At 31.5% G+C, this 26,053-nt stretch overlaps 2 protein-coding genes and 2 long non-coding RNA genes across 7 annotated transcripts; 3 read left to right on the forward strand and 1 right to left on the reverse strand.

Moving 5' to 3' along the window:
- Positions 1 to 2,321: 2,321 nt before the first annotated feature.
- Positions 2,322 to 6,607, forward strand: LOC108329227 (uncharacterized). 2 transcript variants are annotated; one of them, XR_008246780.1, is made up of 2 exons: positions 2,322 to 3,761; positions 6,069 to 6,607. It is a non-coding gene; the product is annotated as an uncharacterized LOC108329227 (long non-coding RNA). The 2 variants fall into 2 exon arrangements; XR_001832203.2 differs by having other exon boundaries at positions 6,089 to 6,607.
- A 2,241-nt stretch (positions 6,608 to 8,848) lies between these two features.
- On the forward strand, positions 8,849 to 10,539 carry LOC128195219 (uncharacterized). 3 transcript variants are annotated; one of them, XR_008246783.1, is made up of 3 exons: positions 8,849 to 9,373; positions 9,498 to 9,629; positions 9,920 to 10,539. It is a non-coding gene; the product is annotated as an uncharacterized LOC128195219 (long non-coding RNA). The 3 variants fall into 3 exon arrangements; XR_008246782.1 differs by having other exon boundaries at positions 9,498 to 9,614; XR_008246781.1 differs by having other exon boundaries at positions 9,498 to 10,539.
- Positions 10,540 to 12,625: 2,086 nt separating this feature from the next.
- LOC128195264 (uncharacterized) lies at positions 12,626 to 16,766 on the forward strand. Its single transcript, XM_052872499.1, has 2 exons — positions 12,626 to 13,235; positions 16,546 to 16,766. Exons 1-2 carry the CDS (start codon positions 12,626 to 12,628, stop codon positions 16,764 to 16,766), a joined length of 831 nt encoding a protein of 276 aa, XP_052728459.1.
- Positions 16,767 to 21,300: 4,534 nt separating this feature from the next.
- On the reverse strand, positions 21,301 to 25,128 carry LOC108329226 (LOB domain-containing protein 18). The gene is made up of 2 exons (XM_017563344.2): positions 24,407 to 25,128; positions 21,301 to 21,832 (listed from the first exon to the last, which is right to left on the reverse strand). The coding sequence occupies exons 1-2, from the start codon at positions 24,713 to 24,715 to the stop codon at positions 21,449 to 21,451; spliced, it is 693 nt and encodes a 230-aa protein (XP_017418833.1). The 5' UTR covers positions 24,716 to 25,128; the 3' UTR covers positions 21,301 to 21,448.
- Between the last annotated feature and the right edge of the window lie 925 nt (positions 25,129 to 26,053).

A 26,053-nucleotide genomic window follows, 5' to 3' on the forward strand; every position in this document is an offset into this window, starting at 1 on the left:
TTAAAAAATAGAGTTTATTTGATATACCTTGACGACAAACAAACATTTATTTGATACAATTTTACAGAAATAAGAATCCAATTAAGACGTCGAACAAGTCGATAACCTATTTAAAATTTTGGACAAAAATAAAAACCTATCAAGACATTAAACCAAAACCTAATTACCTATCTACCATTAAGGTTTATAGTCTATCTTTCCTTTCAACAAGACCACATTTTATGTTTAGTATAGCAAAACAATAAATAAAGTATCTTAGTAGGAGTAATAAATAAAATTGTTTATGTAAATATTTGCTCGGATGTAAATTATAGTTGATCTTATAAGTTGAGTATAAGAAAAAAAAAAGAGTATCTACCTCGTTGTTGTTTTAATTTTTATTAAAATTAGGGGTATTATTTAAATTAGTTTAGATTTTGATAGAAATTTATTATATTGAATAAGTATAAATATAAATATAAATCATATTTAATTTTTTAAATTGGATATAAGAATGGTGATAAGTATGTAAATTTGTACTCCTTTTTATATTCATCTCAATACCTGTGATTATTCTCTTCTTTAAATTATTAAAATATTTTTAATTTATTAAATAATTTTAAAAACCATATTAATTTTTCTTCTATCCTAATTTTCATGACTTTTTTTAACACACATTTCATAACTTTTTTTAAGACACATTTTCTAACTTTATTTCCAGATATATTTGATTATTTTTCTTTATGTTTGTCTAATTGTTATTCGATAAATAATGAAGTAGAAAATATGAGATAATCAATCAAAATCATACTCACTATGGTCTATTTTCATAGTTAAAACACCTCTTAATTTGTTTATGTACTTTATTTTTAAATTTATTCAATTATAATTTATTTATTGTAATTTAGAATTAAAGAGAATAAAATATAGATGATTTGATATTGAATTGGATGATAGAATGTTGTTTTATTTATGAAAAGGTATATATTTATGCAGGTAAAGCATTTGATCAATTTACAAAAACACAATTTTAAATTCTGGCTTCTCTCCAATAATGGAATCCTACCACAGCTTAGAAATTATTAGGAAAATGAATGTGGCCGAGGTGAACCAAAACACAACGAGTTGACTACCCAATGCCGCCGATAGTTGACTGCCCAATGCCATCGCTAGTTAACATAGCTCTCAAAAACCGAATCCCAAGTGAAAACAAAATTGAAGGGAAAAAAGAAAAAAAGATATGGGGATTTCTTAACCCTTTTCTGCGTCTGATAGGAGTTAAAAAACCCTAGTATTAATCAATTTCTAACTGGACATTTGCTTCAAAGTCACCAAAATTCTACTGTATCAACATACAAATAAGTATTTATGCATTCAATTCTAAACTAAAATAGTAATCCAAATATCATCGTGTAAGGCTGAATTTAATCTAATATATTAATACGTTGATGTAATTATATTTAACATCACACTCAAAGGTCAAGTTCTTAAAAATGCTATAAGTCTCCCTGTATACGTAATATCTTGTAAATAAATCTAATTATAAATAAATTTAAGATTAATTATTTTTTTAGTTTCTCAAACTATGTTTTTATCTCTTATTCTCTTAGTTTGGAATAAATGAAGGGATAATATGAAGTTGGAAAAAATATATGAATATAGATAAAAGAGATATATATGGAAAAAGAACATTAGAATGCATGAAAGAGATGGGTATAAATGGAGGAGATGTGTAACGTCCCAAAATTAGGATAAGCATATCAAAGACTAAATAAATTTGTTTGAAATCACAACATAAATAAATACTTCAAAGGAGTAAATTATTACAACTTGAAAGTTTAACTATTCAAATCCAACAAGAAAATAAAGAATTTAATATCATCCTTAATCGTTTTCAATAAATAAAACTTTAATAGAACTCTCATTGTATATCTTCTCTCTTGTCAATTACATAATTTCAACAATATCTGCATTTCTATTTGAGCTTCCATATAACACACGATCATGACCACAAGCACAAACCAAACAAACAAAATAAAAAATGTATGAGTGAGCTAAGCATTCATTAAAATAACATTACATATATATATATATATATATATATATATATATATCTATATATATATATATATATATATATATATATAGATATATATATATATATATATATATATATATATATCTATATATATATATATATATATATATATATATATATATATAGATATATATATATATATATATATATATATATATATCTATATATATATATATATCTATATATATATATATATATATATATATATATATATATATATATATATATATATAATCAAGCCCCATTAATATTTTCTAAGTGGTCTAACCATTTCAAAACTATTTCTTTATTGGGTGGTTGAGCACTTTTACCATCTTAGTAAAGACCTATTTTCCCTATTCCTCAAGGTATTATGAGTAATAACTAGTGTTGTCAAAATAGGTCACTCGTCTCAACCTGACCTAACCCACCATGGGTTGACCACTTAGTGAGCCAACCTAACTCGACTCACTTATTAGCAAGCCGAAAAAATTCGAACCCGACGCGGTTCACCACAGGTTGGTGGGTTAAACGGGTTGACGGCTCACTTATTTACAAGTTTTTTTTTTCAATTCCAAAAAAACTAACAATTTTTTTTAATTCAAATCTAAATAAATTTCAATCTAAAATAATGTTAAATTTCAAAGACAATTTAAAATAAAAAAATATAATACAATTCAAAATCATCTTAAACTCCAAATATAATCCAAAAGTAACCATAAAAAAAAATTAGGTGTGTTGGCAAGCCAATCCGGGTGAGCCGAATTCTTAGTGGGTTGGGCTCAAAGTTGACCTGTATCAAAATTTTAATTTTTTTTTCATTTCAACTCGACTAAAACACGGGGTGAATCGGGTTAGCTCATGAATTTCAACCCATTCTGACAACACTAGTAAGAACTCAAGTGCCTCTGCACCAAGTATTATACTTCACTTCAAGTAGGATGCATAAAGGCACTGTCCAGCAAGCTGCTTTGGAACCCCACGTGAGTCACATTCCAGCAAGCTGCTTTGGAACCCCAGTTGATGAGGGCTTGCGCCCAGCGTCAACAGATACACCAGCTGCTGCTCATCTTCACCTGCTAGCTTATTGTCCATGTGGCTCTTCACGTTTCTTCACCCTTGCACAGCTGACATTGCTTGATGCTTGAAGTTGACGTTAGCCAAGTGAAGGCGTGAACCAGGAGCTTTGTTTTCCCTTTAAAAAGCTTGCTCCATTGCTTGTAACGTTACCTTTAATTTGAATGAAGAATTGGTTTCTGTTGATTATGTCCAGAACATTCTTCTTGTTGAAGGTTTCCGAGAGAGAGCTTGAGAGTTTCCTCTAGCCTCTCTCCCTAGCTAGGCTTCTATTCCTAGCATTCCTCTACACCATCCGCATCATATTTCAGCACCTAAACCTCTGCCTTCATTCCATTTTCTCCATCACCGCTTCATCAGTTTCTCATCACCGAACCACTGTTCGATTCAATCTTCCTCTGTCTCAACCTTATCTTCATCACCGAATCATCCATTCTTCCTCTGGTCATCATCATCGTAATTCATCTTCTTCCGCTGCAACAAAATGATGCTCATCCTCCTTTCCAGTTCAGATTCCAGAAGTTCCTAGAAGAAGTTCCGTTGATTCCATCTTCCACCAGAATCAGCTGGATCCTTCTTCCATCAAGTGGTAATCAAAGCTTAGGTTCTGGTTCTGAGTTTTCCAGCAGTAAGATAAGCCATTCCTTTCATTTATCCGTGTTGTTTGTTTAATTCTGTATTGTCTTTTGGTTTTGTGTTTCGTGTTACTGTTACATCCAGTTTGTTCGGTGTTCTTTGTTGTTTCAGTATTTCGGCTGTTTAATCAAGCTTATTCCTTCATTTTAATCGGTGAAATTGTTTCATTTGAGTCAATTCTGCTTTTAGATTTCAATTTCAGTCTGTGAAAGTCATGTGCATTCTTAAAATTGATGCAGTTTTCCAAATCTGTCCAATTCTACTCTAATCTGCTTTAAATTAGTTTATGATAAAGTTGGTGCAATGTTTAAGTGCAAATTATCACCAAATCAAGGCAGTGAGACCCTAAGTCTAGCCGGTGATGAATTAAGCCAAGCCTAACTCATTATTCAAAGCTTTTATGTGTTGTTTTTAATAGTGTTTGCTGTTCTACTGGTTCAAAGTAAATTCTGCTGGTTTATTCTCGGAGCAATCTGTTTTGGTGTATTTTTCACCACTGTTTGGTGTTGTTTGAAGGTGCAAAGGTGTGGCAAACCATAACAAGCAATGAAATGCATCTAGCATAGCTTGGTTGCTAAACCAGAAACACACCTCACTGTTTTAATCATTTTCATGAGCTTTTCACCGTGCTTAAATTCCTTGAATCTCCAGTTTGAATGATAATTCTCCTAGCTTGAATTTTCCAGCTTGGTCATGTGTATTTACACATTCTAGAGTCAATTTTAACATTGCCTGGTCCATTGGTTCTTTAAAATTCAGTTTTGGTGGTGTGGTTGAGCAAAAATTCTGCATAATTTGCTATTACAAGTCATTTTTCGTTCTGCTGTGATTTTGTGATGTTTGGCAGTTGAGACAAGTCCAAAACAATGTTTAAATGTTGCTAGAAAGATTCAGATCAAATTAGAATGACTTGTGTGCAAATTAGTATGTTGAACCACCATTTTTAAGTCATTTTGGGAACTTGCAAGGTGAATTTGAGATGCAGTTCTGTTTTGTGCCTAACTAGAGTTCAAACAAGTCTGTTTTGATGATTCAAAGTTGCTGATGTGGTTCAAATTGCGTTGTCACAGCTGTTGTGCATTTTCACTTATTGAAACCACCAATTTTAAGTCATTTTTATTTTTGTGTGCAAGTTGATGTGCAGAACCATTTTGTGAAATTTGGCATTTCTAATTGATTTGAATTGCAGCAAAAGCCTAGAATCTGTACTAGAAACTTAAAATATCTTGGAATGAATGAAATATCCCAATTAAAAGGCCATTAGATTCTGTGCAATTTTAAATCAGCTTTCAAATCTGAAAATAAAAAAATTTTGCAGTTTGACTAAGTTCATTCAGGACTTTCATCAACAGTTTTGCAAAATCAATATTGGAAGCTTAATCTTACGTTTCTGAATCAACTTGCTGGTTTTTCTTGCTTTATTAATTAGTTATAGAACCATCCATAAGTTCCTTTTGACGTGCCAACCTGTTTTTCTAGCTTTAATTCATTGATTTATCATTCTTGGAATTCTGGTTTTGTCCATCAAAGTAAATCTGGTTCAGCTTAAAATCCTGGTCATTTGGTCAGTATCTTTTTGATTTATGGTGCTGTTCAGATGCTTATTGGTGCAGATTTTGTGCATTTTGTGCATTTTGTGCTAGGATGATTGCTCATGCTAGTGGTAGCATCTTGAGGGGTGGAAACTCATATAGCTCTTGATCCAAGTGCCTCCACAGCAAGCAAAAACAACCTTATAAAAACACTTTTCTGCAGTGAGGATTTGAGTGAAAATTGGCAACTCCTATAGCCAAATTTTGAGAGACAAGCTCCATATCAAAGTGAATGAGAGATTGAGTGTTTTGAACCTAAAAGAAACTTGCTAGAGGAGAGCCAACACCCTAAAACAGTTCAAAAGTGAGGTTGCACCTAAAGCAAAATTGCTTTGACCGAGAGAAAATTCTGTTTGAGTTTCCAAGTGCTGAAAAATCCATTTTCCCAAAATTGAATTGTGCTATCAATTTGGCCTATGCAGTTTCTGATTTGAGAAGCACTTTAAATGATCAAAAGGATTTTGAAAACTTGTTGATTGAACTGTTTTTCTTTTTACAATTGAAGGTGCAGATTTCAACTTCTCAAAGTTGTTCAAAACAGATTTCTTCACATCTTGTTTAGACAAGTTCAGTTTCTAGTTTTCTGGTTCTATATCTGTTTTAGCCAGTTTGGTCTCTAAATTCTGATTAGTTCAAAATCAGTTTTGCTAGTTCATTGATTTGTTCAGTTTGGAGCATTAAATATTCTTGCTGGTTTGATATAACAGTGCATGTTTTCACTTGGAAGGTGTCTTATAGCTTGGGCAGCAGGTTTTCAAAGTAGAGAATTAATTCAATCACAGATTAAGAACCTGATTTCCACGTGACTTTAGAGTTTGAATAAGCAAAAATCATAGAGGAAAACCCTGCAGCAGAGTGCATTTGCTCGTGATTTAAAAACAACCTGTGCAGAACGGTTTTGGAGAGTTGAACTGTTTTGGAGAGCTTTGTGAAGACCATTAAAATAGCCAACACTGTTCCTGAAGCTTGAAACCTCTTTGAGCAAGGATTAAAGGGCCAAACCAACCAAGAGAGCAACAGAACCAATTTTCAAAAGCAATCCATACATGGAGCAGCAGAGTGAGTAGTGTAGATTGATCCTCTTGTAGTTTTGAGATTGTAATCTGTTTTAGATTTAATTTTCTTTTGTTTTTCTTGTAAAAGGCCATTTAAGACCAAGTGTTTGGAAGAGTCCTTTGTGCTCTCTCCACTCTTAGCAATTTTCTTTGCTTTGATAGTAGACCGTGAGCGTGTCTTATTAACCAAAGCTACGAGCCTCACCTAGGATTTCATTTGTTTTATTTTTGTTATTTCCACGCTCTAGGTTTTAGTTACATTAGAAGTTCGAAAATTAGATGTCTAGGTATTTTAATTTCATTTTTATTGTTTGAACCAATTTTTAAATTCAACCGTGAATCTTATTTTGAAAATGATCAAGTAAGTAGTATTAGACATTCTTATTTATGATTTTTTTATTTTTATCTTCTTTTACTTTAATTTATTTGTTAAACATTCTAGAAAAAAAACAAAAAAAAATAGAACCGGTCCAAATTGAGCTACCGAGTCCAACAAAAGTCTTCCTTTTCTTTCTTTTTTTCACGCTATCTTCCTTTTTGGTGCAACTATTTGACTCAGGCCCGGGGACATTCTCCCTTTATCCCGGGGGCATGGTAACTGATCCAAGGGAATCAAGCAAGGAAGGAGGTGGAAGGGTGAAACCCTTGCTTTGATTTTCATGGATGAAGAAGAAAGTCTCTGAAGTCCAGGAGAAGGTTTGGGCTAACCTAACCCATCACTTTTTTTACATCCTTGGTCTGCTTTCTGTACCCTTTTCAGTGGGCTTGGACCAGCAATTACCCATGGCATCTCACCGCTAGTCTTGCACCCCCCTGACTGATACAAAGATAAAATTACAAAAATAAAGATAAAAAGTAAATATTATAAATAAACCCCTCATAGTTAAGTTATTCAACACATACAGAGTAAAACATATAAAAGCATGTAAGAATACCAGAATATGAAAGACAAACTTAAGAATTACAAATGTTGTAACAATTTATCCTATGTAAACATAATTTTTATAGGAAACATTACATATTTTTTATAGGAAACAAAGTAAATAAGGGAAATATGTGAGACGGTTTCTTACAAAATCTTACCTGAATTTGTTGAAATATAGAGTTTGAAAGATTTGAAATTGTTGTAGTTGTCTAACTCACCAAAGGTTTTGAACAATAACAATTTCAGCCTTTTTAGTATGAATATTTTACATTTAATTAATTGAGAGAAATACTTAAGCATCAATGAATTAATCACTTAATGATAAATGTAACAACTTAAAATATTATAGGATAATCATCTTGGATATACATAAAGTTAAAACTATGAAGAGAGAATGCTAACTTGGATGTTCTAAAAATAAAAAGAAAGAGAAAAATGTAATTTGAATGTTTCTTATAAAACAAAATTGTAAGTCAATTGATAATTCAAAACTTAACCATTAGTTCATAGTAAATGTTTAACAAAACTCAATATAAATTTTGAACAAATAGATTGACTTAAAATTTTCGTATAGATATAAATTATTTCATAAAATGTAAAATGGCATAAAAAAATAACATTGCATAAATATGACTACGTAAAATAAATTACTTTTAAAATTGAAAAGATATGATTATGTAATATGATTGTAATTAAAAAATGTAAAATTGGATTGATGTACAAACATTTAAAAAAATCTATTATCAATAAATTTAGTGATAAATTTTAAAAAGATATATAATTGACAAATTTTATTATAAAATAATCAAAATTTAAAATAAAAATCTGACACTCATTTGCTTAAGAAATTTATCAATGAAAATACCTACTATAATAAAAAAATTAAATTTGTTGATGAATTTTGTTTTATCGACAAATGTTTTTTCGTTAATAAAATTAAATAACAATATGTTATTTCTTTATAATAAAAAATTTACTCTCTTTTAAAAAAATCTAATTAATTATAAATATTCATTGATTATTATTAGACTAGAACAAAATATGATCATAATATATTAAAAGAAAAAAATTAATAAAAAAACAACAACTTTACTATAAAACTGTTTGTGATAAATGATAAATATAAAATGATATAAAATAACATAAGTTTTGCTATAACTATTTTCTAAACAAAATAAATTTCTATGTATTATAATTTTAAATCTTTTAGAGAAAATTAAACTCTGATAGAACTTTATAGTGTTTAAAAGGTGGTATAAAATTTTTATTTAGATAAATAATTTTATTTTAAATAAATGATTTAACAAATGTTAAATAAATTTAAATTTTATTTATTTTATAATTTATATTTTTCAGTTTATGCAAAACTGAACAATAGATAAAAGAATTAAAAATGATAAAAAAAATATATTAAAATATAAACATAATAATAATTGTAAAGAAAAAGGTTGAAGAAGATATAAGATAGAGATTAAATAACCAATCTCATTAAATAATCAATCCACATTAGGTTTTGATAAAAGTGGAAGAGGAGAAATAGCAGCGCCGCCAGTAACACCACCTTCTTCTCAAGATCTAAATTCGAATCATGCAAAGATTGCCAAGACTACCACTCCGAGGAGCACCACCCGCGGGGCCGGAAGAAACTTCGATTGAGGCTGCAAAACCTAAAGAGTGCCTAGGAGAAGCAGGTGGAAACCCACCTTAGAGAAGGAGCTCGACTCTTATTCCCTTATTATAAGGAAGCCGTGACTGAGAAAGTACACGAACTGAGCCAGTGCATAGTTTACGGAACGCCGTTATCGCGATTCCGCTGGAGGAGAGTGACTTCCGTTGATGTTTGTTGACGAGATCTACTAACAGATTGAATGGGGAGGTCAGTAGCGACGCAATCGTGCTGGCGGAGTCGGTAACCTACACCACTGTGATGAGTAACGTGTTGTTTGCGGGATGGAGAGTGACTTATGGATTGCCTAATGTCGATGCTGATGTATTAAAGAACTAGACCGAATCGTGTCTTTAGTGTTGGAAGGTGATTGAGAATTCCTGCTTATCTTGATTCCGGTTCATGTTTATTACATTAAGTATTCAATAGTATAACATGCATGGACTTGCTCATTCAATTCTAATTGAAACTTCTTTTATCGGTGATGCAGACGAGAAATTTGAAATTGTTGACGCAATCTGTCCGAGAACAGTTTGGTGTTCGATCGCATGTGCCCGAATCGACGCATGTGCCCGAGAGGATCATGATAGCATTATTGCGGTCTCTGGTAATGTGGTCTCTGGTAATGTGGTCTCTGGTAATGTGGTCTCTGGTAATGTGGTCGCTACTAGTGTAGTTAGTTTTGGTGGTTGAATGTATTTTGATTATAATTAATTAAATTATTTATTTTTCTTGAAAGCAAGAGTGTGATATTTTATGTGGCTGTTGGTAATGTGACTTTCTTTCTGTGCATTTATCTAGCCATATTAAGTAGTAGTTGGTGTTTCATTGTTTTCACCTTTCCATGAGTTCTTTATCTGATCAAGTTTTGGGAAAGAGATTATTTGCTTATTTACTATTTTTTTTTTTCAGAAATGATAGAAGCTGTATAAGGGCTAAAGAAGGCATCCACAAAGCTCAGTAAAGGTATTCCTGAGGCAGATATCCGCTCGTTAGTGGATTTTTCGATGCAGAAAAATAGTGAAGCCATGTGCATAACACTTCCTAACATAATTTGGTCTGTGTCTCAAATATTCAAATGCCTATGATGATTCATTTAATTTTTTAACATATCATGGTAGGCAATCCATAAGTCTCTCCCCCGCAAACACGTTAGTCTTTACAGTGGCGTAGGTCCCCGACTCAGCCAGCACGATTGCGCCGCTACCGACCTCTCTATTTAATCTGTCATGGATCTGGTCAACAAGCTTTAACGAAGGTCACTCCCCTCCAGCACAATCGGGATGACGACCTTTCGTGAACCACCGTACTGGCTCAGTTTGACATGCACTTTCTCAGCCACAGCTTCCTTCTAATAGCGGAACAAGGCGTCAGGTTTCCGCTTGCTTCTCCTCGACACTCTAATATATGACACAATGACACATTTGTTTATAATTGTTTATTTGATTAATAACATGTCATTTATGTCATACGTTATTATTACAATGTTGTTACTATCGATTTGATTAAAAAAAAACTATATTAACTTGTTATTTTTTAAAATGACACTAAATTGAGAAATTAAAATAATGAAAAAAAAATTAAAAATATCACCACAGTAACAAAACAGGAAAAATTATTTAACCTTTATTTTATTATATTATTTTATTGATGAATGTACATGTCATATAGTTGCGTTTTATACAAGATAAATAGTACATCTTCAATTTAGAGGATAAACATTACTTGTTTAATATTCATGGTGAATGTAAGACAAAGCGAACCTGACTTTATAGAAGAATTAAAAAAAGCGAAGAAAAAAGTAACGCCATTATTTCAATATCATGGCAAAGATAAGAGAATTGGATTCCACCCACATTAAGCATAAGGTAAACAGTTCTTCACCTGAGTGATTTGTTTGTGTATTTATACAGTCCCTTAGAAACACAATAATATGCAGTGTAAGTTCAAAAGTGGTCACACAGAGATATCTTTAGGTTCATCATCAAATCGAAGCAATAAATTATCGTTGTGCAGGTCTATCTACTGTCATTTTCAATTTTCATGCTGCTTTTGTTCATTAATATTCATTACTTTCATGCAGCAACTTGATATGTTTAATATGTATATAATATATAAAGCTAACAACACTTCCAATTAGTTTTTTATATGTGAAATGTTTAAAATATGCTCATGAAAAAGATTATATAGGAAACATGGACAAAAAGGTTGTCACAGTGTATGAAGATTAAAATGTTAGTTACCTTTATTTCCTTTTATGTTTGAATATTAGCTCAAATCGGCTTCGGAGTTTATGAGAGAATGCTATAACATGATTCATTCCATTGATCTCCAAAGCGCGTGTTGCGTTTTTTATTCGTGTTTGATTTTGATATATCTTATTAATGGATTTCTTTTAATTTTGAAGTTTTTACTAAATTTTGATGGTAAGTTATAATTGTTAAAAAGTAAATTTTAAATCTTATTTAATTTCATTAAAAAAATTTATAAAATAAGATTTGTAATTCACTTATATATTATAAATTATTATAAACTGATTTCATTTTTAAGTGATAGGGAACTTTCAACCGTTTCCTTTTTATGTTACTGCAATTATGTTAATTAAATTTATGGTAGTGAAGTTTGTGTTGGTCAAAACTTATATTGATGAACCTCTTAATAATCTTGAATTTACACACTTTAAGAAATCTATTTTGTTTGTGATTTTATGAAATTTTTTTACAATAGACCTTTAGCTAATATATATATATATATATATATATATATATATATATATATATATATTTTGTTATATAAAATCTAATATCAATATTTCTTTTCCTTATTAAAACTAAAATTTGAGATTTAAGTAGCCTACTATGGACCAACCTTGGAATGTCTTCTGATAAAGGAAAACAATGCATCACGTATACAATACCACCGAGTAGCTATAATTTTAGAGTGTTTTTTTTACTCGTTTTATTTGCATTTTTGTCTATAAAGCTGATACGTGATAGAGAAAAATATAACTTAAATAATTTTTCATAAACTAAAATTAATGTAGAAATTATTTTTATGTAATATTTTAACGCAATATTATTTAAACTCATATAAACTATTTAAATTTATGAAAAAAATATATTTTTTGTTTTTCTAATGTTGATAAAAGGTTTGCTGCAGCAGTTGGAAATTCCCGAGTGGAAGTGGGATAGCATGGCCATGAACTTTGTTACCCACTTACCTCGAACAGTCAGGAACCATGACGCCATTTGGGTTATAGTGGACAGGTTAACAAAGAGTGCTCACATTCTAGCTATCAATCTGAAGATGTCGATGCCAAAGTTGGCTCAGCTCTATATTAAGGAAGTGGTTTAGTTACATGGAGTGTCGTCTATTATCATCTCTAACATGGATACAAGGTTCACCTTTCGGTTTTGGCAGTCCCTGCAAAGTGAATTTGGTAGCAAATTACAAATGAGTTCGGCCTATCACCCTCAAACAGATGGTCAATCAGAAAGGAGGATCCAAACGCTTGAAGATCTGTTGAGAACGTGCATACTGGATCATCTAGGAGTCTGGGATGATGTATTGCCTTTGGTTGAATTCACCTAGAACAACAACTTTCAGTCTAGCATCAGAATGGCACCTTTCGAAGCTCTTTATGGAAAAAAGTGCAGAACTCCACTTTGTTGGTTTCAAGAGGGAGAAGTGGTGTTAACTGGACCAGAAGTAATCCAGAAAACAATTGAAAAGGTGAAGTTAATTCAAGAAATGTTGAAGACATCTAAGAGTAGGCAGAAGTCGCATGCTGATAGAAGAAGGAGACCTCTCGCTACAGGAGATCATGTTTTCCTTAGGCTGAATCCGACCACGGGTATTGGGAGAGTCGTTCGGTCTGATAAGCTATCTCCTAAGTTCATTGGTCCATACCAAATCTTAAAACGTATAGGACTAGTTGCCTACGATATGGTTTTACCACCTCAACTATCCAACCTTCATCCATTCTTCCATGTCTCTCAACTCAGAAAGTATGTAGCAGATCCTTCTCATGTGCTGGAAGCAAAGGATGTCCAGATCAAAGAAGAACGTTCGGTTGAGATGAAGCCTGTCAGCATAGAGGGAAACCAAACCAAACAACTCAGGGGCAAAACCATCAGTTTAGTTAAAGTGGTCTGGGACAAGAGAGCATGCGACTTCACATGGGAAATGGAAGACGTCATGAGGGAGTTATATCCTCACCTGTTCTCTGGTAAGTTCAAATTTTCGAGGACGAAAATTTTTGTAGTTAGGGAGAATGTCAGAACCCTTAAAATTCAGTGTGAGTGGAAGCCAGGTGTTAGTGAAAATCAAAAAGTGGAAGACAGGTGTGGGCAATAGAGTGGTCGATCGGTTTGTTGACAGTAGTATATAAGAAAATTTTTCAAAACTTAGAGCCACTTCTGCATGCATCTTCTCTCTCTTCAAACTTTCTGAGTTTTTCTTCTCCTTCTCTCTACAATTCTCATTCTTCTCTCTACGAATTCTCATCTTTTTCTTCTTCCAGTCATCATTCAGGCAGTGCTTGAGTCTTCCTGGTGTCAAGGGCTTCACTTTGCATCGATCAAGTTGTTGGTTTGAGCTGGTAAGTTCATTCTTCTCTTAGCACAGTTGTTTTTTGGCACATGCAAGCCAAGTTTCTGGTTGCATGAGATTATTATCTTCTTCCATGAAATTCTGATAGCAATTCTGGTCTTTTATTTGGTCTAGTTTCGTAATCGGGGAACTCTAAGTGTATAAGATTGGTAGTGGTGAGCCATATCCTGCAATCGTGAGCGTTCGACTAAGTTTAGAGGCAAGGGAAGCTTGTTTAATTTAATTATGATTCTTTGTTTTGAATGGTTGTATGTTTGAATGATACTTTGTTTGATTTTTTATGGATATGAAATATTGGTGTTATTGCATGTTCGGCTGTATGTGTTGATGATTTACAAATGGTATGAACTGGGTAGGAATATGATTTGATTTTGAATCATCAATATTCTGCGAAATTCTATAATTGTCGCCGATAGTCATTCTTGACCATTCGGTTTTCCATTAGGCATTCGGTTTGGACTGAATTCTTCTTTTGTAGAGAATTTCAGTTAATGACCAATCGGTTTTCTATTAGTATACTTGTAAATAAACGTTTTTTCTATGTATAGTTTCCTATTTATACTTCGTAATCAGTCTAGTTAAGGTATTCAATAATACTTAAAGTCTTAGATATTATGTTTATCCTCTGTTGAAAATAAGGGTTAGGTAATTGTATTTAGAAAATATTTATTCATTTTTGTATAAGCTCAGTAGTGTTCGGTCTTGAAAGAAGCGCTCGGTCTCGTCACAATACTCAATAATGTACTTATATTTGAAACTAGGAGTGTTAGGCGCAGCTCAATAATATTCGGTCAAAATAAGTTTCAATCGACTTATTATGATGGGTGAATAGGGTGATCAATAACATTTTTGTGATAAGTTTTTAGGATTCAATTCTAAATTAAACATTAAGTCTATTTTTGGGTTATAATTTTTAAACTTTTTTCACATATTTCAAATCTATAGTAATGAATTTCCACGTACTAATTAAAAAAAAAATCAAAAGTATCCTAAAAGTAATCCAAATATCATCATGTAAGGCTGAATTTAATCTAAAGTATTAGTATATTGATGTAATAATATTTAACATCACACTCAAAGATTAAATTCTTAAATATGCTATAAGTCTTCATATATAATAATTATATTTAGGATTAATTATGTTTTTAGTTTCTAAACTATAATGTAATTTTGATTTTTGTTTTTATCTTAAATTATGTTCCTTAGTTTGGAATAAAGTGAAGGGATAAGATAAGGTTTGACAAAAATATATGAATATAAATGAAAGAGATGGGTAGAAATGAAGGAAATGAGTGGAAGAAGATATATGAATGGGAAAAAAGGAGAAGAGGGAGAAGAGATTGATTTATATAGAAAATGAGAGAGAAAAATTTTGAGTGAGAGGTTTGTCATCTTCAAATAATCTTTAAATTAAAAATAATCTACAATTTTTATTTATTATCATCAAGGTATACAAATTCGTAATATATAACTTAGTATCAACAAACACTAGTTTTAATAAATTTAAAATAGTTTGTGTCGTTAGAGTTGACTTTATTAGTGTCCAATATTAAGAAAGTTTTATTAGAGTCAACTTAGCTTATGTTAATTTAACACTAACATAAATATTAAAATCATAAATGCTTTTTCTGGTAGAATATTGCTAAAAACACTTTTATCCAATAAAAATCAATGATGGGAGAAGATTGACGGAATAAACAAATTAAACAGAAAATAAGTTAATATATAAGAGAAAGAAATTGATAACTAAATAAAAAAACAAATTAAGAAAAAATTTCAACATAGAGAAGAAATAAAGAGAGAGAAAAATGATATTGTAATTTTTAATTTTATCAATAATATATTTGTATTTTGAGTGGTATTATTCCACATTTATATTTTCTCTCACAAATTTGATTAAGAGAAATTTTGCTAAATTTCTCCACAACCAGTATTAGAGTGGGAGAAATGAATGCAGATGAAGCAAAAATATAAAATGAGAAGTTTGATGGTACGGACTTTGGCTTTTGGGAGATGCAAATCAAAGATTATTTGTATGAGAAAAAGCTATATCAACTTCTTTCGGGACATAAACTAGAAAATATGAAGGATGAAGATTGGGCTTTTCTTGACCGACAAGCTCTTGGAGTTATTCGATTGACATTATCTCGCAATGTTGCATTTAATATTGCAAAAAAAAAGACCATGTTGGGTCTTATGACAACTCTTTCAAGTATGTATAAAAAGTCGTCAGCCTCAAAAAAAGTTCATTTGTTGAAACTGTTATTTAATTTGCGGATGTCAGATGGCGTAATGGTAGCGCAACATCTTAATGAACTCAATATTGTCACAACCAAATTGATTTCAGTTGAAATCAAATTTGATGACGAAGTACGAGCCTTGATACTTTTGTCTTCTCTACCAGAAAGTTTGAATGCTACAGTCACAGCTATGAAGCATTAATAAATTGATGTTTGATGATGTTCATGATCTGATTCTCAGTGAAGAGATTCGACGAAAAGAGTCAAGAAAATCTTCAATCTCTTCAGTTTTGCATAGAGTCAAGAGGAAGAATTTTGATTAGAGGATATGGACGTGGAAAATCCAAGGAGAGGAGGTCCAATTCTAAAAATCATCGTAGTTTCCAAAACTCAAAGACAATTGTGTGTTGGAATTGAGGAAAGGTGGGACACTACAAAAATCAGTGCAAGAGTGCACAAAAGAATCAAGAGGATAAAGTAGAAGCAAATGTTGCTTCAATCTCTTCTCCTCCTAAGGGTGAAGCAACATTGATATGTTCTTTAGAGAATAAGGAAAAGTTTTGGGTGTTAGACTCTAGAGCATCCTTTCATGCCACCTCCCAGAAAAAATTCTTTGAGAATTATGTCCTGGAAATCTTAGAAAAGTTTACCTTGGTAGTGAGTAATCTTGTGAGATTGTTGGTAAAGGTGTGGTGAAGATTAAGTTAAATGGCTCTGTATGGGAATTGAAAAATGTTAGACATATTCTCGACCTAAAAAGGAACTTAATCTCTGTTGGTCAGATGGCCAATGATGGCTACACAACAGTCTTCCATGGTAATCATTGGAAGATTTCAAAGGGTGCAATGACAGTTGCTCGTGGTAGGAAACGTGGTCTCTTTACAAGACATAAGAAGCTTGTCATTTGATTGCAGTTGCAATAAATGAAAATTTCAACCTATGGCACTAAAGGTTAGGTCATATGAGTGAGAAAAGGATGAGGATCATGCACTCAAAGGGGAAACTACCAAGTCTTCGATCAATAGAAATTGACATATGTGAAGACTTTATACTTGGAAAGTAGAAACGAGATAACTTTCAGATAAGTGGAAGAACCCCGAAGAAAAGAGAGACTTGATCTTGTTCACTCTGATGTTTGGGGCCTAATAACGGTCTCATCCATTGGCAGTAAATGATACTTTGTGACTTTTATTGATGACTACTCTAGAAAGGTGTGGACATACTTTCTTAAAAATAAGTCTAAAGTATTTGAGGCTTTCAAAATTTGAAAAGTCGTGATAGAAAATGAGACGAGATTAAAGATCAAAAAGTTTATATCAGATAATGGTGGTGAATATAAAGACACTAAATTTAAGAAGTTTTTGTTATGAGAACGAAATCGGAATGGAGAGGATTGTGCCAAGTACGACTGAACATAATGGTGTGGCAAAACGTATGAATCGAACGTTGATAGAGAGAGTTAGAAGCTTGTGTTTGCAATCATGCTTACCAAAGCAGTTTTGGGTAGAACCAATCAACACAACAACTTACTTAATCAATTGAGTAAACAAGTCCTAAATCTTCATGTGGAAAATATTAATCCCTTAGATATTCAAACACAAGATTTACATTAAGAAAAAGATGTCAAGAATGACCAAGAGCCTTAATCTATGTCTAGAACCAAGACTCTTTGTTGTTCTATTCCGATCTAGGTTCTAAAACACTTTCCAATGATTAGATACCAATAATTTCGACGGATGAATTTATTGTCCATGTGGGCTGGAGGGAGAGAAGCATCGATGTGTCAGCAACAACTCCCTTTCCCTTGCAGAGAGTAGTGATGGATGTTAGGAAGCCCAGCTTGACATTAGAAGCTTCTGTAGTATAAACAATGTCATGAGAGATGAGAGCATTAATGTCCATATCAAACCTCTTCATTATCCCATAAATGAAATATGACCGCTCATGATTGATATCTGAAGTGTGCGTATTGGGCTTGAGGTTGGTGAAGGAAAAAACCCTCCACATTTGAGCTAATGAATTCAAATGTTTTCAAAGCAATAGATAACCAAAGGTGTAGGAAAGAAAAACAAATTGAGAAAAAAATTTAAAGTTGAGAAGAAATAAAGAAAGAGAGAGAAAGGTGATAGTGTAATTTTTATTTTTATCAACAATATTGCAGTATAATTTAAAGAGTTTTATTTTGAGTGTTATTATTCCACATTTATATTTTCTGCTAAATTTCTCAACATTTTCTTTTTGTTCTTCTTACAAATTAATATTTTGGTTCACAACACACTCTAATTAATCGGAATTTAACAAAATTGGCTTGTAAGGTGAAGTAAACACTCACATGTATACTCTAAATTACCCTTATCTCTAGTCAATGTGAGACTTCCAACACACACCCCTCACACCGGGGTATATATATCTCGTGCGTTTGACTAAACATTAATAATTGTCCAAAAATCGCAAATCTCGCTACCAAGTTCTGATATCATATTAAGAAGTGAATTTTAAATCTAATTTAATCTTACAAAATCAATTTATAAAGTGAGCTTTACATTCAGTTGTATAACTCGGTGTGGGTAACACTAATAATTAGAATCTAAATTTAGTTTTTCTTTAAGCAATTCAAATTGTACCTACTTCTTTATTCGATACAAGCTTTATTTATTAGTTTGTAGAATTTATTAGTGTCCTAAGTAGCATGATTCGCAATAAATATTACAAACTTATTCAATATTGCAGTTATTTTAATAAGTTTATTGAGTTAATTATGTAACATATCAAATAATATATTAAATTGAACTGCGGTTGATAATAAAATAAAATATTTTATAATTATTTTTTAAGTAATTATTTTAAACGAAAAGTATGTGATTGAGAACTAATAACATTTTAAATTGTTTAATGATGATAAAATTATTTGATGATAAAAATTAAAAATTTAAGTTATATATAAATTAATTATTTTAGTTAATATTGTAGCTTTCTATCTATTTAAATGTATTAGAAATTTTGTATCTAAATAATTTAAAACAAATATTAAAATGATAAGAAAATTCATAAATTCAATTTTGAAAAAATAAATCAATAATATATACAAAATAGATAAAAAAAATTATAAATTCATTAATAATAAAAGACATATTAATTATTAAGTGACCTCAAAATAGAGTATTCAAGTATTTTTGTTTTTCTTCTAGGTGATAGTTGTTTTATATTTTTAGGAGGCTCTTCTAAGAAACTCTTTGGTTAACACTAGTGCAGCGAGGGGCTTTTACCGCGGTTATTTTTCACTATACGTCGCGGTTTACGAACCGCGGCATATTCAGCCGCGGTAGTAAGTCAGAGACTTTAGGCCGCGGTTATGACCGCGGTATATAGGTTGCGGAATATGTCGCGGTTGTCCAAAGAACCGCTGCCTAAATCCTTTTTTTAAAAAAAAAAAATTTGTCCACTATATGCCGCGGTTGGGGTTACAACTGCGGCATATTCCCCTGCAGTTTTTTAAAATTGCAGGTCTGTTTTTGTGATATCCACTACCACAAAAACAGACCTGCATATAGTAGTGTCTTGAATCTCTGCAAAAGACAATTCATATTAATTAGTGTATATGAATTCAACATTTGGGAAAAAATCAAAATTTGTTAAAGTTACCACTAATGAAGAAATCATGTTAAGAATGCAAAAGGGCATAAATACCTGGAACAGGGGCGGCGAAAAAGCTTGGTGCAACAAAGGGGAATGGCAGCGGAGAGGAATGACAGGCGTTTCAAACGATTTTGATCGGCTAAAACTGTTTCTTATCGTCAAAAATGGGAAATGACCGAACAATTTTGAGTTTAAACGGTGAAGAAACGAGGGAACTGAGATGGGTGGTCGGTGGGAGAAGAAAACTCGAAGTCCAGCGAGCGTCTGCGCGAACAAGACGATACTGTTCCAAAGTTTTATTTTTTAACTCTGACTGGGGAATCTACCGCGGTTCACTACTTAACCGCGGTATAAGATGACATTTTTGAAATTATTTTTAAACTATATGCCGCGGTTCGGCGGCAACCGCGGTATAAGATGGCATTTTTGAAATTATTTTTAAACTATATGCCGCGGTTCGGCGGCAACCGCGGTATAAGATGACATTTTTGAAATTATTTTTAAACTATATGCCGCGGTTCGGAGGGCAACCGCGGTATATTCCTCTAAATATTTCAAATTCATTTTAAATTTATTTCAGGTAGGAGAATAGGTTGCGGTTACACTGAGAACCGCGGCATATACCCTTGTAACTTCTGAAATTCTCTGACTCAGTCAGCCCCTGCAATAAATTGGCAGGGGTATATGCCGCGGTTTTCCAGAGAACCGCGGCATATAGGCTGTTATTTAATTTTTTTTTCAGACGTGGCGTCAAAGGGGATGGTTGACTGGCGTATATGCCGCGGTTCCCCTCTGAACCGCAGCATATTTCTTCGATTTATTTACAAAACTGCCACCGCGCACCATTATGCTGCGGTTTCTAGTGAACCGTGGCATAATGTGCGCTGTAAAAACCCAATTTTTTACTAGTGTTAAAAACTTGGAGTACTAGAAAACAAATTCCATATATTAAAAACATAAAGTACTAAAATATAATCTATTGTGATTAATATTGTGGTTAATAATTTGGTCTTGGATATTGGACTCTCTTATATTGAGAAAAAGAGAAAAGACTCAAAATTTGAGAATGTTTCTCTTAATCTAGTTAAGTCGGGTTGAAAAATAAGAAAGACAAAAAGGAATAGTCTGAATTCACTTATAATACCAACACATTGAGAAAGAGAGAAAAAGGAAAAAAATTACTCACAGTTTTCACAAAGTTACAATTATAAAATCGATACTGCAGATTTATTCAACATTGGATCATGTTGAAAATTTGACATCAGATTTGAGACATCATGTTCTTCGTTATAATCGCTTGGATCTTAGATACAAGATCTGAATCGGAAAATATTCAGTTTGCAATGTAATTATGTGTTTAAATTTTATTTATCTTCTTTGTTATCTATTTGTAAGGTTTGCTATCTTCTTTCAAAATATTTTTTAAAAACAAAATCAGGATAAACAGATTTCAAAGGGAACCATCTCTTGTATGTAGTGGATTCTTATAGGATTATTTGTTGGTTCAAGAGCAAGGTGAAAACTATGAAAAATCGGTGATTTCAATACAAATATGCTCATCAGCCATGCTTGATCGCTACTCATAACTCTAACTCATCGACGATACATTATTTTGCAAAGTGTTAGTGAACCATGGTCATATATATGATCATCACAATATGCTCTTCTTTCAATAATTCACAGCCCAATGATCAGAGCCACGTAATTTACTCGCAAAGAGAAAACCAGCAAGCAATTCATGTGCATCTTAGTAAATCCAGTGCAACGAAAATAAATGATAAAGAAATGAAGAAAGCAACAATGATATACATATATAACCATAGTTATTATATTAAATAAATACTAGATCATGTGTTTGAAAATTGAAGATCCCTTGCTAGTCTAATTTCGAATGTACGAACCAAATTAAGGAAAAATATTAACTAGTTCATTCAGAGAGCGAAAACATGTTTGATCATTTGGAAAGAGATAGAGATGGTGAAGCATTGCAGCTTGATGCAGGAGGTGATGGAGGAGAGCCATGCCTACGAGCAAGGTCACGTGCCACTGCTTCCACGTTAGCCCTAGTAGAACTTGATGGAGGAGCTGCCACGTATTGACGTGGGTCTAATGCCCTTTGTTGCATGGCCCATGTAATTTGCCCCGACGTATCAAAAAGTGAAGACAAGTCATAGGTGGTGGCCGGCGCCACAGCTCCGGTGGCCGCCGATGGTAAATCAGCCATTGAGAATCGCAGTGCCGTCGCCGATTGAGATGGAGGAGGTGGCGGCGGATGAGGTCCCTCCATCTGGGCAAGGTGGCCTTGTAGGTATGAGAGTTCTGCTTGCAAGCTCACCACCTTTATGTGTAACAAAAATAACTCATTGAATAAATTATCATTTTATTTTCTAGCAAACAAAAAATATATATAAATATGATGAAGAAAATAAAATTGAAACAAATGATAGAAATTAATGATATCATCAATCTTTTTCTTTAAGATCTTCCCTTTTCATGTAAAAAATAATAAGAATTTCCTTTTCATACAACTTTTTTCTTCAAATAGAAAAATAGAGAATGATAAAATTATTTATAAATGAAATGCGTAATTCTCTCTCTCGATAATATAATTATAATAATGTCGCATTTTCTAACTAATTTAGTAATTATGGATAAAAGAAGGTGAGGATCCAGAGTAAGATTAAGACTAATTAAGGAAAACATAATAGAAGTATCAACACGGTAACTTTAAACAAACTTCTAGAAAATGTACAAGCAAGAATTTTGTACAAACAAAGGTACTTCCAAAAGATACACAAATAAACATGATTAAACTTGAAGGAAGAAAACAATATATGATTCTTTTAAAAATCAGAAATTGACAGATTCTAACAATAACAATATTAATGAAATAATTTCAACACTAACACATTTTCAATAATGACTAATATACATCCGAACATAAATATGATGAGCTAATTAATTTAGAATATATATATATATATATAAATAAAGAAAGAGAGACAAAAATACATTCGATTTGAAAAATGCTAAACATACTTTTTTAACATTTTCTTTATAAATTTTCTAGAAACTCAGCAAAAATTTATTTATAACTTATTTCTTTTCCTACTGTGTTACGGCAAAGCGAGATGTATAGAAAATACAATCCTAGGTAGATTACTGCAAAAGGAACAAAAACTTCCTTCTACGAAACCATATTCTCCGCTACTAGAAATATTTCAAAACTTAATAAAAATTAAAAGAAAGTATTAAAAAGGATTAACACCTTGCATTCACAATAATGCACATAATCTTCTCAACAAGCTTATAATTTTGTCCAATTGTCAAATAATGTTATATCTTTCATTAGGTTAAAATTATTATTAGTAAGTTTCTATGAGCACTGTACTATGTGAGAATCAAAAATGGTTTATGGGGTAGTCCATGTTTTAGTTCTAGGAAACTATGATGCACTACTAGATATAAATAAGTTAATTAGTGCCTTAATTAATCTAATATTTTCCTTAAAAAAAATTAGAGAACACAGTAATAGTTAATTAACAGAGACTACGCATTTAGAAGAAATGGGGAAGAAAATTTGACATGCTAAGATTTCCTAATCTATATTAATGTTACATTGATATATAGAATTTGTTTTTGCGAATGTGATTTTATGAAAAGATATAGAGAGACAAAAATGTTTATTTTAATTTCGTGTATGAAATCTGTTTGAAGGCTTGAACTAACCGACCACCTCCTCAAAACATGCAAGAAGCAAGGAAGTAATGGCCCATGGCATTTGTGTAACAGCCGACCACATCATTTGTTAATCAAATAAGAGTTAAGGAATTAACTGAAATGCATTGAAACTGTCTCCCTTATTTTCCTCTTTCCTCAAACCTCACCTTTCTTTCTTAGGGCACACAACCACAAGCTACTACTACTACAATGCATGTTAATCTTTCTTCTCCTTCACTTCAACTATTGAAGCCACAAAAGAAAAACAAAAAAAAAACAAACTAAAACAAATACACAGATGTGTCCCTTTTCTCAACAGTTTAGCAAAATTGTTTTTCTTTCTTAAATTAAAATATAAAATTAAAAAAAAATTCTAAATTTTTTAATACATTTTTATTTTTCTACTTTAAAAATAAATATTTTAATTCAATTTTATTAATTTTTTTTATTAAACAATATTCTATATTAGTGTTCAAAATAAAATATGTTAAACAGTATAAACGTAACACATAAACGTCAATTTAAAATATTATTTGACACGTCAAAATATTTAATGCAATTATATTTATTTTAAAGTTTAAAGAACCAAATTATATAAAAAAAAAACACAACAATAAAAAAAATAGTTATTATTTTGAGAATTAAAAACGAGATTGAAAACCATGGAAATCTTGTAAGTATTATAAAACACGGCTTTTCTTAGGTTTCACTTTATTGGCCAGGAAAACAAACAAAATAAACTGGAACGTTACATGAGTTATTTTATATATATACATACATATATATATATACATACATATATATATATATATATATATATATATATATATATATATATATATATATATATATATATATATATATATATATATATATATATATATACGGTTTCTAGAAACAGAAAGTCTAAAAGAAACTCAACACCCCCAATCTGATAAATTTTATAATTTCTGATATGATTCTGATTCTACAGTCAATAGAAAACGTCTTGAAAGCATACCGATTGAAGCGATTCACTGGTTAGCTTAGTGTGGGAGAAGAAATTGAAAACTGATAATTAAGGTATAGCCAAATTGAAAGCAAACGATTAATTGACATATATAATGCGCATGCCAAGAACACGCATTAAACCATGGTTAATCACATATAATTATATCAAGAGTTAGAGTTATAATGAAAATCAATAGTTTACCTGTTGCTGAAGGGCAAAGATGTGGGAAACACAGCCGTAAACAGGATCTCTGAGGCGTGATTGTGCTTCATAACAAATGGTGATGACAGCATCAAGCCTCTTGTGCACAGGAATGCTAAGGAGAAGCTTGGACATGTTACTGGCCCCAAAAACCTTGTGCACAGAAGCGAAATGGGCTGTCCCTTGCTCCGCATCAAAATACGGAGCAAAGATACAACCCTGAATGCATTTCCTTCTGAGGAATTTGCAAGCCCCACAAGGGCTACCAGAACTATTGTTACCATTACTGTTACTGTTACCGGTATTCATGTCGGAGTAAAATTATAAAGGTGAGAAGGGTATGAAATGATTAGGTTATGGAGGGAGGATTTTGTGAGAGGTGGAAAAAGGAAGAGAAGAAGAAGAAGAAGGGTGGAGTGTTGTGAGGAAGAATTTAGGAAGGATAGGTTTGGTGGGGTTAGGGAGATTTAATGAGGGGATTTAATGGGAAAGAAGAAGTCTTAAAAGGCACGCGAGGGAGCAAAGGCTTAACATCTACATTTAGCTGTTTGCGTGAAGAAAAACATGAGGTATAAGGTGGCTAGCTATGGCTTGTTTGCTCCCACTCAAAACTTGTTTTGGCTTCGTTCCTCTCGTGATGGTGAATCCATTTAACACACAAACATGCTCTCTCTTCAAAAACACACACTTTTGAGACTTCCCCTAGTTGCTATCATGTGAGGATAAAGGTATGTGTTGGAAGAGGAAGCTTTGAATTTGGACCAAGAGATGATGTAATCATAAAAGAGGTTTTTGTAACCGAGCCAAGCCAAACTAAAGACAACACATTTTTTTGTTATTTTTACGCGTTTATAATATGATATACATCAAAGGGAATGTGTCCATTTGCATTATTTGGCTTTATGTGGACAAAAACAATAGAGATCTTCTCGTGATATTTTGGTGTTGTGACATTGGTGTCTCTTCATAATACTATAAATATTAGAAAAATGATTATTTCACACACATAAATTTTTTACATTTATTTAAAATTTTCTTTTTTATTTTTTATTCTCTTCTTTCTTGAAAAAAAAAATACAAATATTTACACTTTTATGACTATTTTACTCTTATATTGTGTGTCAAATTAATGTAAAAGTGTGACATGATACGATTACTCTAGATATTAAAATATATTTAAATTCATGAAAGAACTAATTTATTACATGTTCTAGTCAGATTAGATTAAAAAAAATATTAAATTTTTTTAAAATGTGGACGAAACGGAATCTCATCATTTAATTTAAATTAAATGGATTGAAGTCGAGTTAAGGAGGAGATGGTCATTAATTTATAAAAAACAATTTCTTATTATTTTTTTCGTAAGTTATTTATTATAATTATTTATTACTTCTAATTATTTAGTTAACATTTTGATTTCTTTAAAATATTATAATGTTTTTAATAATATTAAATAGTTTTGATGTTTAATTTATTTTGAAAAACTATGTAGGTTAATACTTTAATTTTAAAATTATCTTTATAATCATGTTTGATGAAATACATTAGTTCTTGGATGGTAATGTTATAAAAAAAATTATATAGTCACTAGTGCAATAAGGGGATATGGCATCGGTTAGTTTTGTTTATAGGCATCGGTTCTGCAAC

This window comes from Vigna angularis, chromosome 2 (genome assembly GCF_016808095.1).
Source record: "Vigna angularis cultivar LongXiaoDou No.4 chromosome 2, ASM1680809v1, whole genome shotgun sequence".
In the NCBI taxonomy this organism is placed as follows: Eukaryota; Viridiplantae; Streptophyta; class Magnoliopsida; order Fabales; family Fabaceae; genus Vigna; species Vigna angularis.